This window comes from Crocuta crocuta, unplaced genomic scaffold (genome assembly GCF_008692635.1).
Source record: "Crocuta crocuta isolate KB4526 unplaced genomic scaffold, BGI_CrCroc_1.0 scaffold511, whole genome shotgun sequence".
Taxonomy (NCBI): Eukaryota; Metazoa; Chordata; class Mammalia; order Carnivora; family Hyaenidae; genus Crocuta; species Crocuta crocuta.
In genome coordinates this window covers 27,009-41,904 of record NW_027532414.1, presented here as the reverse complement: position 1 = coordinate 41,904, position 14,896 = coordinate 27,009, and the positions used below count along the sequence as shown (strand labels likewise).

The 14,896-nt window shown below is 34.8% G+C and overlaps 1 protein-coding gene across 1 annotated transcript; it reads right to left on the bottom strand.

Moving 5' to 3' along the window:
* Nucleotides 1-10,035: 10,035 nt before the first annotated feature.
* On the bottom strand, nucleotides 10,036-10,980 carry LOC144243823 (olfactory receptor 8K3-like). Its single transcript, XM_077778963.1, has one exon. The coding sequence runs from the start codon at nucleotides 10,975-10,977 to the stop codon at nucleotides 10,036-10,038; it is 942 nt and encodes a 313-aa protein (XP_077635089.1). The 5' UTR covers nucleotides 10,978-10,980.
* Between the last annotated feature and the right edge of the window lie 3,916 nt (nucleotides 10,981-14,896).

Here is a 14,896-nt window from a genome sequence, read left to right as displayed (position 1 = left end):
AATACATAGACCTATAAAATCCTTTACACCTACAGGTGACACAGGCTGAAATAGGTGACAAACTTGACAGATATTGGACATGTGTGTAAAAAAAAAACTACAACAGATTACAGTTGAGAATTGTTTGTCTTTATTGCATAAATAAATGAGATATATTTATGTAATATAGTCTCTGTTATACCTCCATTTGTGACATATATCAAAGTTAATCTGGATCAATTTAGGTAAGTTATACTTAAAACTATTTTTATATACAATACAATACTTCCTTGCATAGGGCTATTGAGAGGGATAAATGAAAATTGAATTATTCAATTACCTATGCTACTTGGAAATCATGTACATAGTGTTTTGTGTGTTTATTTGTTTTATTTTAAGTTTATTTATTTATTTTGAGTGAGAGAGAGCATACAAGCAGAGAAGTGGCAGGGAGAAGAAGAGACAGAATGCCAAGCAGGCTCCATACTGTCAGACTAGAACTCTGTGTGGGGCTCAAACTCATGAACTGTGAGATAATGACCTGAGCCAAGATCAGGAGTTGGATGCTTAAATGACTGAGCCACTCAGATGCTCTTGTTTTTGATTTTTAAAAATTTTTCCAAAAACTTAGTTCAAAGCAGGCTTTATTACATATTTGTATGTAAATTCTTCTGGACTGTGACTTATCTTCTTTGTCCAGGTTATGATTATGAACAGGTGCAGAATTGGTCAAGTAAGATGGAACGCAGCTTAGTGCAGACCCTATGCTTAGCCCCTTCTCCATAACTATATTGGACCATCAGGTGCTATTGTTTTAATTACTTGTCTTCCAATTTCCCTAACTATTTTAACAAAATATAAGAATAAGTTTCTTTTCATATAAACTTTCTTAAAACAAAATCATCCCCAAGGAACGTTTTCATGTCAATTAGACATGTACTAACATGCATGTGACAAATCAAATATACTTCATCATACAAGAACCCAAGAGAGAATGAGAAAATCTAGGCAAATAGGGAGAATGAGCAGCCATGGGCATTGTTTCCATATTAACAAAGATTCATTGAAAAAAATTCCCTTTGGATAAAGAGACACTGTATTTTAAAATAATTTAAATTATTTTAACCATTAAATCTTAAATTATATCGAGAGGGTCACAAAAAAGAGCCTGAGGTCACTATATAATTAAGAATTTGGAAGGACATCAAAATGAAAGACTCAGCACCTACAGCTTCTTAATTTTGCCAAAATTTAAAAACGAATATCTCTTTAGCCATGCTTCGTTTGATCTCAGTTTTGGTGTGTGTTGGAGATATAATTAATTATATAAAATAAATACTTTATAAGCTATAGCGTGATGTTGCCTTAAAGATGCTTTTGAATATTTATTTGTCAATCCAGGTGAAAATAGTCAAACAATTAATATGAAGAGAAAAGGATAGGTATCATATTCCTGCTTAGGAGTTATGGAGTAATAGAAAAGAAAAGCAAAACCAAAACAAAACAACAAAATCCTCCCAAAACAAAAACAAAACCAGATACTAAATCATAAATGGCAATTTTTTCCTAGCGCTTTGCTATTGAATTAAAGCAGAACTTTGCCTATGTCACTTGATCATTGTTGGTGTTGGGAACATAAGATACCCCGTGAAATCCTGTCATTTTACCTGTAATGAAGCCTCTGTCTGGACTCCCTCATGTGTTTCTTACGTGGCATACTGAGAACAATTTATGGTTTTTTTCAGCTTTTGAAGTTCTCCCTGAGGAGATTCTAAGCGACTTGTTGATTATCCCAAAAGTATTTGCGAGCATAACAAAATGTCGAGGTTGTCCTTTAATTATCAGAGAAAATTTGTGTTCACTGTATTTTCTTTCTCTCTTTCTTTTCTTTCTTTCCTTTTGACTTCCTTTCTGAATTCCTTCCTGACTTCCTCTCTTCCTCGCTCCCGTCCTTCCTTCCACCTTCTCTTCCCTTCTCTTCCCCTTCCCTCCCTCCTTCCTTCTTTTCTCCCTTTCTTCATTCCTTACCCCTTATTCCCCCTCCCTTCCCCTCTTCCTTCCTTCATTTCCTCCTTCCTTCCTATTTTTTACTCTTGGTTAACTTTCCTGTTGCATATATGGGACTCTTGATTAAAATATCAAATCTATAGGGGATTCCAACAAGAATCTGCATTTCCACAATGATCTCCTGGAATGAAAAGCACATTGAAGAAGTGTTTAAACACTCTCCTATCACATTATTTTTATTTTTTTAGGTAATTAAAATAATACAGTGTGCAAATACGAGGTGCTGCTTCTTTGATTGATTACTCTTGTTTTTACTTTTCCTGTAGGGACAGAAATTAGTTAGTTACTTCTCATTTTATTGTGAATTTCCAACGGTCTGTTTGCTTCTCTTCTATTTTTTTTCTTTTTAGTGCATATTGTACCGGTCCAGTGGCTCCATTCTGAGCACCCCCGACCCCCAAAATAGATCTATTCCCTTGTCACGAAATCCCATCTATCTATCTCTTTATAGTGACACTCCTGCCTCTGCTTTTGCCACTGTTACTAATTCCTGGTAACCAATGATCTTTTTTCCATCACTACATTTTTATCTTTTAAAAGATGTTGTATGGAAAGAGCCTAAGTGTCCACCAATGGACGAATGGATCAAGAAGATGTGGTTTGTCTATACGATGGAATACTACGTGGCAATGAGAAAGAATGAAATCTGGCCATGTGTAGCAACATGGATGGACCTTGAGGGTGTTATGCTGAGCGAAATAAGTCAGGCAGAGAAGGACAAATATCATATGTTTGCACGTATAGGAGGATTAGGAGGAACCTAACGGAACACCATGGGGGAGAAGAAGGGGGGAAATAGTGGGGGAGAGGGAGAGATGCAAACCATGAGAGACTCTTGAATGCTGAGAACAAACTGACTGATGGGTGTGTGGGGGAGGGGGGTGATGGGCATGGAGGAGGGCACTTGTGGAGATGAGCACTGGGTGTTATATGGAAACCAACTTGACAATAAACTATTTATAAAAACATTAAAAAATTTAAAAACAGAAACCAAAATAATAATAATAATTAAAAAAAGATGTTGTATAAGTAATATACCATCCTGTGGGGCGCCTTCATGTCTCAATCCATTAAAGGTCCCATTCTTGATTTTGGCTCAAGTCATGATCCCTGGGTCATGGGATGGAGCCCTGGATGGGGCTCTGCCCTGGGCGTGGAGTCAGCTTAAGATTCTCTCTCCCTCTACCCCTCCCCAACTCATGCATACTCTAATGCTCTCTCTCTCTAAAATTAAAAAAAAATCCATTTGTAATCTTTAAAAAATGTTTGTTCATTTTTGAGAGAGAGAGAGAGAGAGAGAGGAGAGAATATGTGATTGGGGGAGAGGCAGAGAGACAGTGGCGAGGGGGAGACAGAGAATCTGAAGCAGGCTCTGTGCTGACAGCAGCAAGCCAGAGGCAGGGTTCAAACCCACCATGAGATCATGAACTGAGCTAAAGTTGAATGCTCAACAAATTGAGACACCCAGTTGCCCATGCCACTTGTAATCTTTTTAGATTGATTTTTTCACTCACCAGAATTCTCTTGATATTCATTTGTGTTTTGTGTCTACAAATCATTTATTCCTTTATTGTTACTGCGCAATATGGCATAGTATCAATTAATTTAATCATTCATTCACTGAAAAGCATTTGAGTCCTTTCCAGTTTTCAACTATTATGAGTAAAACTTCTACAAACATTCACTTAAAAATGATTATATGAACATAGATTTTCATTCACTTAGGATAAGTATCCAAGAGTGTAATTTATAGGTTATTTTAATTTGAATCAAGTCCAGTTTACCAGGCAGTAAAACCTTGGATTGCAAGTAACCTGTTCTGTGAGTGGTCCTCAAGATGAGCAAACATTTCTAATGAATTTTTACTTGATAACGAGCAATGTCTTGCAATACGAATAACACATGATGCCAAACATCACATGATCACATCTGAGTCAATGGTTCCTCTCTCTCTCTCTTTGGAAACTGACTTTGATATACAAGCGCTTTGGATTACAGGCATGTTTCCAGAATGAAATAAGCTCACAAACCATGGTTTTACTGTCTTTACACTTAGAGTTTATGCTTTTGATGTCATGTCTATAAACTCTTCACTAGCCTGAGGTCCCCAATATAGGTTTTCCCTTATGTTTGTATCTAAATGTTTTATAGTTTGCCATTTTATATTTAAGTTGATATTCATTTTGTTATTCTATTTTTGTATAAGGTTTAAGTCAACGTTATTTGTTTATTTTTGCCTCTGTACTCCCAAATACAGCACCACCATTTTTTAAGGCAATTCACCGTCTATTGAACTACGTTTGCGTCCTTACAAAATTTTAGTTGAACTATTTCCAGAGGTCTATTTATGTAAGGTTGATCTATGTGTTTGTATCTCCACTAATTGCACATAGTGTTGATTATTGTGGCTACATAGTGGACATGGAGTGGATTGTTTTCTTCCTCATTATGGTACATTTTACTTTATGTTATTGTTATTTTTTTAATTTTTACTTATTTTTAGAGAAAGAGAGAGATTAGCAACAGTGGTGGGGGCAGAGAAGGAGGGAGAGAGAATCCTAAGCAGGCTCATGCTGCCAGTGCAAAGTTCATTGTAGGGCTTGATCTCACAAACAATGAAATCATGACCTGAGCCAAAATCAAGAGTCAGTTTCTTAATTGACTACACTGCCCAGGAGACCCTCATTATGCTACATTTTAAAATGTGTTTTATCTCTGCTAGTTCCTTGAATTGTCACGTAAGTTTCAGTATAAAGTTGCTACTACAAAAAATCTTGCTGGGTTTGCATTAAATATATAGATTGGTTTGTAAAAAATGGATATTTTTAGTGTATTGAGTCATTTAATCTATGAACTCACTGTGCCTACTAATTTATTCAGATCTTTTTTGATTTCTTTAATTACTATTTTGTACTTTTCTGCATACAGATCTTGTACATGATTTGTTTCTAACTACATATTTCAGTATATGTGGGGGGTTTGAATGTTTTATTTTTTTGTTTCTTTATGTGTGTGTATGTGTAATATGTATTATTATACTTATTATATATAATATATAGTTGAATTATATATACATTATATTGGTTTCTGGCTTGGGAACATTACAAATAAAACTTCAATAAAACTGAAGGGGAAGAAAAATTCCTCCTTTACCATCTTAATGTTTCCACCTTGGCCTGAGATCTAACTGACATAAGAGATTAATAGGACAAAAGCATTCAGATTTTATTTAGTAATTTTTTATATGTATGTGAGAATCTTCACAAGAAGAATGAAAACCCAAAGAATTGACTGGGTCAAGTATTTACCTACTAGGCTGAACAAAGAGTGACAATCATAGGGGCGGGTGCCTGGGTGGCTCAGTCGGTTGAGCGTTGGAATTTGGCTCAGGTCATGATCCCATGCCCTGAGAGTTCCAGCCCCACGTTGGCCTTTGTGATGACAGCTGAGAGCCAGGAGCCTGGCTTCAGTTTCTGTGTCTCCATCTCTCTCTGCCCCTCCCCTGCTCACATTGTCTCTGTTTCTCTCTCTCCATCACAAAAGTAAATAAACATAAAAAAAATTTTAAGTGGAAAAATAAATGGCAATTGTAGAAGATTAACTAAAATATTTGTGGGGACTAAAAACAGGTAAGAGTTATTTTATCAGGCTCTATTTGTATAGGTTTCTCTTGGGTTCGAGCTTCCATCTCTGGTGATGAGGGTGTTCTCCTCTTCTGGTATAAGAAGGCCATCTTTGACCTGGGCATTTCATTTACTGCTTTCAGAGAGAAAAGGAGAGTTCAGAGTGCCCTTCTTGTACTTCCTATGTTTTCTGCATCTTCAGCGCAAAGTAATCAATATGCCAAAGCAGCAGATTTGGAAGTGACATGTTCTGAACTCTTTCAGTTGCTATGAACATTTGGGTACAAGTCTTATAAGGATATGTGTTGTCATTTCTCTTGTGTAGAAAATGCGTGGGAGTGGAAAGGCTCAATAAAGTGTTAAGACACTGATGCTTATAACAAAGTATTTTCAAATAGCAATGCCATTTTATTTTCCATCAAAAATGCACTAAATTTTCTGTTTTTCTATATGCTCACTGACAGCTTGGTATTCTAATAGATTTAGAGTCTTATCCCATTGAGGTTTTAAACTGGATTTCATCAGTGAACAATGATACTAAGCAACTTTTTATGTACAAATTTCTCATCTTTATATATTATTTGGTGAAGAATTTTTCAAATGTTTTGCCCATTCTGGAGGTCTGTTATTATTACTATTGAGTTTTGAGTTGTATATATAATTTATAACTTACATATAAATTATATATATGTGTGTATACATATATAATTAGCCCATCATCATTCATTATAAGGTCTGTTCTTTTTTTAACAAATAGTCTTTTTCTTTTGCCTTGTGAAAAATTTGTTGTTCACATATGCATGGGTCCTTTTTTGGCCTATCAATTTTGTTTCATTGATCTAATTGTCAAGTTTTATACCAGTTCCAAACCCTTTTGACAACTGTAGCTTTGGAATGGGGCTTGCAATCGGTTAGTATTTTTCATAATGTTTATATTACAGCTCTGTTTCTCTTCATAAAGTAAATCAGGTAGTCTATGTTTTGGCTTCCCAGTTCCTCACAAAAAAATAACGCCTGCTTGGATTTTTGTTGGAGTTGTATTGAGCCTATAGATACATTTGAGAAAGTTTGGTATTTTAACAGTATTTAACATTCCATAAAATAAGCATAGTCTCTCTCTCACTTATTTACATCTTTAGTGTCTTATAACAATGTTTCTTAATTATGTGTACATGTATTCTTTTCATATTTATCTTTAAGTATTATATAGTTTTGATACATTTTTAGCAGGTGTTTTGAAATTCCATTTCTAATTTTTCCTGGGTTGTTTATAGAAATAAACATTAGTTTGCATCTTGATCCTCTTTTTGAAAAAAAAAACACACAGTAAATTCACTTTTCAGTTCGATTGCTTTTTTTCTATAGGTTCTCTTAGCCTAATTTGGCAGATTCCATTTGCTAAAACTCTTAGAATCGTTGCATAAGCAATCATAATTTATATTGTTCTGTCATTTTCTTTACTTATGGTGCTTTTGCTTTTAACATCAGGGGAAAGCACTCCTCAAAGAAAGTTGACTTTTCACTTCAGTTTTCTAGAAGAAAATGTGTGTAATTTGTTATTCATTTTACTTAAACATTTAGTAGAGTTCCCCAATCGACTCCTGGACTTGATTTTGAATTGGTGGCAGTTATTTTTCATAAATATTTTTATTTTGAAATCCCTTCCATCCTGGATTTTTTAATACAGTATTTCTTAGTGTCCATTAATATAAAAGTATATAACACACCTATTGTTAATATCCTAACCTAAAACAAATATTTTATTTTTTTGTTTTATTTATTCCTGAGAGACAGAGAGCATGAGCAGGGGAGGGTCAGAGAGAGAAGGAGACACAGAATCTGAAACAGGCTCCAGGCTCTGAGCTAGTTGTCAGCACAGAGCCCGACGCGGAGCTGGAATCCATGAACCACAAAATCATGACCTGAGCTGAAGTCGGACGCTTAACCGACTGAGCCACCCAGGTGCCCCTAAAACAAATATTTTAAATAGACACCCTTTGTGACTCTAAATTCTTCGTACCTTTTATATTCTAAAGTTTTGTTAATCTTTCTGAATCATCACTGTGTGATATAAAAACTTCTAACATTCTTCATAACATCAGTACAAATTTCAGTTATGTACCGATTCTTGATTTTTTTTTGAATTTTTCAATTTTGTGTGAAATATTAAACTTTCTGAAATAATTTTAGGTGCACTTCGTAGTGAAATAGAGACTAACTTTTAAAATAAAAAATATTTTCAAATTTTGTAAATCTCAATGCATTTTGTTCTCTTTTTGGTTTATCATTTGAGGGAATATGAAAGTTACAGAATTTATTTTAGATGTGGGATAGTGGGTATTGTTGAGTTAGCTTATAGTTTTCAGATTCATATATGGGAGACTTCTACTTTTGTCTATTACAAAAGTCTTCATCATTCACTAAGGATAATTTGGGGAAATATATAACCAAAAATATCAATTTAAACATTTTCATAATCTTAGCAGCCACCAATAATGAATATTTGTCTCTAGGAAACAAAGTATCTTTTTGTATTTATATTTCCAAAATTCATGCTCAGTGCATATGTCTTCTTAATAAATAAAAAAATCAGTGACATAAAGTTTTTAGTTTGTCCTCACATAAAAAAATATATATAGTGGAGTTTTTTGTTCCAAAGAGTTATTTTTATTCAGATTTGACTGGCTATGTATAATTTTTTTTTCATGATGGAGGATAGAGAAAACAGAGCAGTCTCTCTGTTATGTAAATAAAGTTCCATGAATGACTAAGATACACATCTTACAAAACTTTCACTGGAAATATAGTATAGAACAAACTATGGGATTATCTCTTTGTGGTTCCTAGTGAGGGATTTTCAAATCAATGCAGTGAAACAATGGATCTCAATAAAAATATATTACACACTTATAAGAACCGATGCCAAAGAAAGTCATCCCATGAAAATGTGGCAAACCTAATTCAACACAGAATAGACCTCTTATGCAAAGACACAAAGCCAATTAGAAAATGAATTTTAAACCATAAGTATTGTTATTTTTCAGAGATAGGAAAGTGTAACAATCTCATTAGACAAACACAAGTGTTTAGAAATCAAGACACCAATAAAATATAAAATCAAAAATCAAAAATTGGAAGCTTCTATGGGAGACCTCAAGAAACATACCTTTCTTGGGGTGCCAGAGTGGCTCAGTCAGTTAAACATCTGACTTCAGCTCAGGTCATGACCTCGCAGTCCTTGAGCTCGAGCCCCACATCGAGCTCTGTGCTGACAGCACAAAGCCTGGACCCTGTTTCAGATTCTGTGTCCCCCTCTCTCTCTGTTCCTCCCCTGCTCATGGTCTGTGTCTCTCTTTCTTGCTAAAAAATAAATAAACATTAAAAAAAGAAACATATCTTTTCTCCAGCTTTATTGAGGTATAAAGGACATGCAACATTGTTTAAGTTTAAGATGTACAATATGTTGATTTGATACACTATGTACTTCAATATGATTACAATTTAGCATTAGCTACATTTTTCAGCATGTCACATGAGCACCATTTCTGTTTTGTGTAGAGAATTTTAAGAATTACTCTCTTAGCAACTTTAAAGGATATAATGGAGCACTGTTAACTATAATCAAGAAAACATCTTAATTTGTATATCCACTGGTATAGAGAAATGGACTGATTCAGATAAATGAGATGTTGCATGATCTTGTGAGTCACTGAATAGCTAAGTATGAGTCAATAGATTTTCTAGGGCTTGTCTATAGAAACAACTGCAACTGATGAGAAGAGCAGGAAATTAAGATCCTCCACGTGGTACTGGAGCATTTGACCAAATTCACTACTGATGACTTCCAATCAGAGTCTCTTTGAAGCCACAACAAGTTTGATTTCAACACATACCACAAGAAGAATATAAAGGTTAAAGAAGAATATGCTGACACAATCGCACATGCACAAGCGCGCGTGCACACACACACACACACAGGCACTGGGAGATCTATTCTAACATTTGAGAACAACACAAGAATCATCTGAACTCTCCTTTTGGGCCTTTTCTTCCTCACTCCTGTATGGCATACCCACTCTTTTACCTGCATCTATGGTATATGGTGTCTTAACCAATTCCACTGTACTAAAAATTGTACCTAATTATTATATTTAAAATGCATCTCTCCCCCTCAAGGAAGGCAACTATTTTTCCTGTTTTGTATACTAATGTATTTACAACACATAGAAGTATGATTGGCACTTAGAAGACAACTTCTAAATGTATGTTGAATACATTTGTGTTTATTATTCTTCCTTCTAGAGACATACAGAACAAAGTTTGAAGCTCACAATCTGATTTATGGGGATCATATTGTATCTAAACTTTAAGAAAAAAGATTACATACTTTTTTCCACATTGTTTGTACTGCATATTTTACATCTTTGTTCCTCAAGCTATAGATCAAGGGATTCAGCATGGGGATAACGAGGGTATAAAATATGGACGCCACTTTATCAGTCTCAAAGGAATGACTGGACTCAGGTTGCACGTACATAAATATCAGAGTCCCATAGAACACTGTGGCCACTGTCAAGTGGGACCCACAGGTGGAAAAGGCCTTGTGCCGACCCTCAGCGGAGTTCATCCTGATGATGGCTGCCAAGATCAGCAGGTAAGACAGAAGAACTATCAAAAGGGAGAAAATCAAATTAAAGCCTGCTAAGATCAGGATAATCAATTCAATTTCATGTGTATTTGAGCACAGCAAAGATATCAAGGGGAGACTGTCACAGTAGAAATGACTAATGACATTGTAGCCACAGAAGGATAAACTAAAAATCTTTATAGTGACTAGCAGAGACACAAATGTGCTGTAGAGATAGGGGATTCCCACCAGCACCTGACACACTCTCTGTGACATGATGATGGGATAGAGCAGAGGGTTGCAGATGGCCACATAGCGGTCGTAGGACATTGCTGACAGAATAAAAAGTTCACTAATGATGAACACAAGAAAGAAAGCTAGCTGGATAGCACAGAAACAATAAGAGATTGCATTTTGATCCACAACAAAATTTACTAACATTTTGGGTCCTACGGTTGTTGAATAACCCAGATCAGTAAAACCCAAGTGCTTGAGGAAGAAGTACATGGGTGTTTGCAGTCTGGAGTCCACCTTGGTAAGGATGATCATGCCCAGGTTGCCCACCACTGAGACTATGTAGATGATGAGGAAGAGCCCAAATAAAGGAGCCTGCAGCTCAGGACGGTCTGTGATTCCCATGAGAATGAATTCATTCAGTGCTGTCAGGTTGTATTTTTCCATCCAATTTAGTAGGAAATCTATTCTGGATAGATACATCATTAGAGTCAATAGATTTCATGTACCATCTCCTGGGAGAGGTTTTTGTATACCTAACTAGTATAAATAAGATACATCTAATCTGTTCAATTTAGGATATTTGAAAACAAATGATCTCTCACAAAGACTACTATACATACTTAGAGAAAGAAAGAGAAATGGAAATAGATGACCAGTTCTCAACTGGAGCCATTTTCCTCCACAAAGAACATTATCCATTGTCTAGGGATATTTTCATTGCCACATCTGGGACTTAGGGTTCTACTGGCTTCAAATGTTTAGACACTTGTTAAGTTGTTAAATATCTTATTATATCCAATATCTAGGCCATAGCAATATTCATCCAGGAATAACAACAATAACAAAGTTAAGAAACGGTGGTGATATAATTAAATAGATAGATGAGAGACAGAGAGAGAGAGATGATAAATAAGTAGATGATAGATAGGAGGAGGTACATAGATATGAATATTAAACCAAGAATAAAAAATCAAGTTAAAAAATTTAGAAATCAGATATATGGGTGATTATTTTACTACTCTTTAAAGTATTATTATTTCTATGATTTATATGATACAATCACAAGATGACATTTATAAAATACATCAATCATATGGCCTAACACATGTTAATTATATTAAAAAGTTTAAACCAAATTTCCCACATGTATAAAATCCACTACTCAAAATATGTTCCTATGAAATACATTATTATGAAACTAGCTGGAAAGTTAACATACTTGACAGATATTTAATAGGTGTATGACAAAGAAAAGTATGACAAATTACAGTGGGAATTATTTTTTATATGGTGAAACATACCAGGAGATATATGAAAATAAAAGTCTAGAAGAGACTAAAACTCTCATATATAAAATTGACATTTCCTTAAAGAGTTTTGTGTAGAAAATGGAAACAGCTGGAAATAGTTTGCAAATATCAAGTACATTGTGATTTTTTGTTTGTTTGCTTGTGGTTTTTTTCAAGTTTATTTTTATTTATTTTGAGAGACATAGTGAGACAGGGAAGGAGCAGAAAGAGAGGGGGACAGAGAATCCCAAGGAAGCTCTGCGTTCTCAGTGGATAGCCCCAGGTGGGGTTCGAACTCACAAAGCCAGGAGATCATGTCCGGAGCCAAACCAGGAGTTAGATACTTAATCGACTGAGCCACTCAGGCGTCCCAGCTTGTTTTTTTTTTAAATAGTGATAGTAACTTACCTGAAATGTTTCTACTTTCTTTACTCATATACCTGCACATTCTCTGGACTGGGACTTAAATTCTTTGTCAGGGCTGTAATGTGAATAGATGAGGAAATGGTTTAGGACATACCTCACTACTTATTGCATGACAAATTTTGGACAATCATGTTGTGACTCCATGGATTACTTATCTTCTAATTTTAGTCTCAATTTTAGGAATGTCTTAATATAAGTCATTTGAATATAAATTTGCTTAAAATATTATTCTTCCCCTGGGGCACCTGGATAATTCAGTTGGTCGAGTGTTCAACTCTTGATTTCAGTTCCAGTCATGATCCCAAGGTCATGGGATGAAGCTCCATGTCCAGCTCCCCCCTGGGTGTGGGGTCTGCTTGGAGTTTCTATCCCACCCACTGCCAAGCCCCTGGCTCATGCTCTCTTTCTCTCACTCTCTCTCTAAAAAACAAACAACTATTCTCCTTATGGCATTCCTATTAAAACACAGGTATACTAACTTTTATGTAATAAATCATATATACTTTATCAAGCAAGAAAGTAAGGAAACATGGTGAAATTGGGAGGGGAATAAAGGGTTGGTACCAGAAGGTTCTCATAAAGAAATTTTATGAAAAATCACTTTGAATTAAAGGATAGACTGCTTTAAAGAAAATAATATTGAAAGTCATTGTGAGACACAATACCATAGAAACAAAATATACTACACTAAATATAATGCCATAAATACAATAAATATAATTAATAATAATATAATTAATATGATATAATAAATATAATATATAATATAATAAATATAACAATATAACATAATAATATATAACATAATATATATAATAATATATAATACATTAAAGATGATCTATACATAGATCCCTGGATGTGATTTGAAATCTTTCTCTACATTAAGTCCACAGAAAACCCTTCAACCTATTATATAGCAAACAATACAGATAAAGGTGTGTTTAATCACATAAAATGCATCTAAATATCCTAAATACCCAGAGATTAAAATCTATGCCAGAGTAGGAAGCAGATGGTATGTTAAGGTAATAGAATGAGTTTTGGTTTAAAAAATTGTGGCCATCAATGCTTCTGTTTAAAAAGAAAAAAAAGGGGGGTGCCTGGGTGGCTCAGTAGGTTAACTGTCCGACTCCAGCTCAGGTCATGATCTCATGGTTCTGGGTTCCAGCCAAGCGTCAGTCTCTGTGCTGACAGCTCAGAGCCTGGATCCTACTTCAGACTCTGTGTCTCCCTCTCTCTCTGACCCTCCTCTGCTCACACTGTATCTCTCTGTGTCTCTCAGAAATAAATAAAAAACATTTTTAAAAAAGGAAAAAAAAAGGAACTGATACTGTCTGCAATAAAATTGCAAGTCAGAAGTCCCTGAATGACCTATAAGCAGACAAAAACATACAATTTCACAACATTAAATATAAAGGTAATAATATGTAATTTCCACTTAACTTACCTAAGCCTTCCTTTATATGTTTGTGACCTCTTGATATCTACACTGCTCTGTTGCACACACCTTTTTTATAACAGAAATATATTAGTGTGTATCAGAGGACGACAATATTATAAAAATATTCAGTAAATGCAATCAAAATGCAGTATACATCTTGAGTTTTGCATGTTAGCATCTTTCTGCTTTGTTTTGTCTTCCTTTACAATCATGGAAGCCTAAAAAAATAATAAATAGCACTTTTTAAGTACCAACTTTTCTATGAGGTGGAGGATGTTAAAAGCACTTAATCTCATCAGATTTTGAGTTTTATAAAAAGAATCAAATAGGAATAGCATCATGGCTCAGTCAGTTAAGTGCCACACTCTTGATAGCAGCTCAAGTCGTGATCTACAGGTGGTGGGATTGAGCTCTGGGTTGAGCTTTGTGCTGAACAGGGAGCCAGCATGGGATTTTCTCTCCTCTCTCTCTGTCTTTCATTTACACACACACTCTCTCTTTCAAAATAAATAAACATTTTCAAGAAAAAATCAAACTGCTCTTTCATAGTTTATGATCTCTGTTGAATATTTGATATTTATGTATTTATTTATAATTTTTATTTTAATAGAGAGAGGGAGAAGGAGCATGAGCTAGGGAGAGAGGCAGAGAGACAGAGAATCCTAAGCAGTCTCAGCAGAGAGCACAATATGGGGCTGGATTCCATGAACCCAGGATCATGACCTGATCTGAAATCAAGAGTTGGATGCTCAACCAACTGAACTATTCAGGTGTTTGATATTTATTTTTTAAGCTGTATTCTTTGAGATTATTATACCCATTTTCTGTCAGATCCTACTGGAAAATAAAGAATATTCTGAACATCATTCCATTACCACAAATTTTGTACTTAAAGGTCTCCTAATTCCGAAAAAGGCTTTGCAAACCTCAAGTGAGATGATAATCCATTTTTCCTTTCAAGATATCAGGTGATAATTGTATTCATACATTTACTTTCATAATCTTCATGAAATTATTTTTGAGAGAATCACATTTAGTGGCTAGAATCACTAAATAAGTATTTGGAAAGATAAAAATCAAAGATGATACCTGAGTTTCTTAATTCTGCCAATTTAAAAATGTCATATCTCTTCAGCTGTGCATGGTTCACTCTCAGTTTTGGTCTCCATTTGAGATAAAACTATTCATATTAAACATAAGTTTT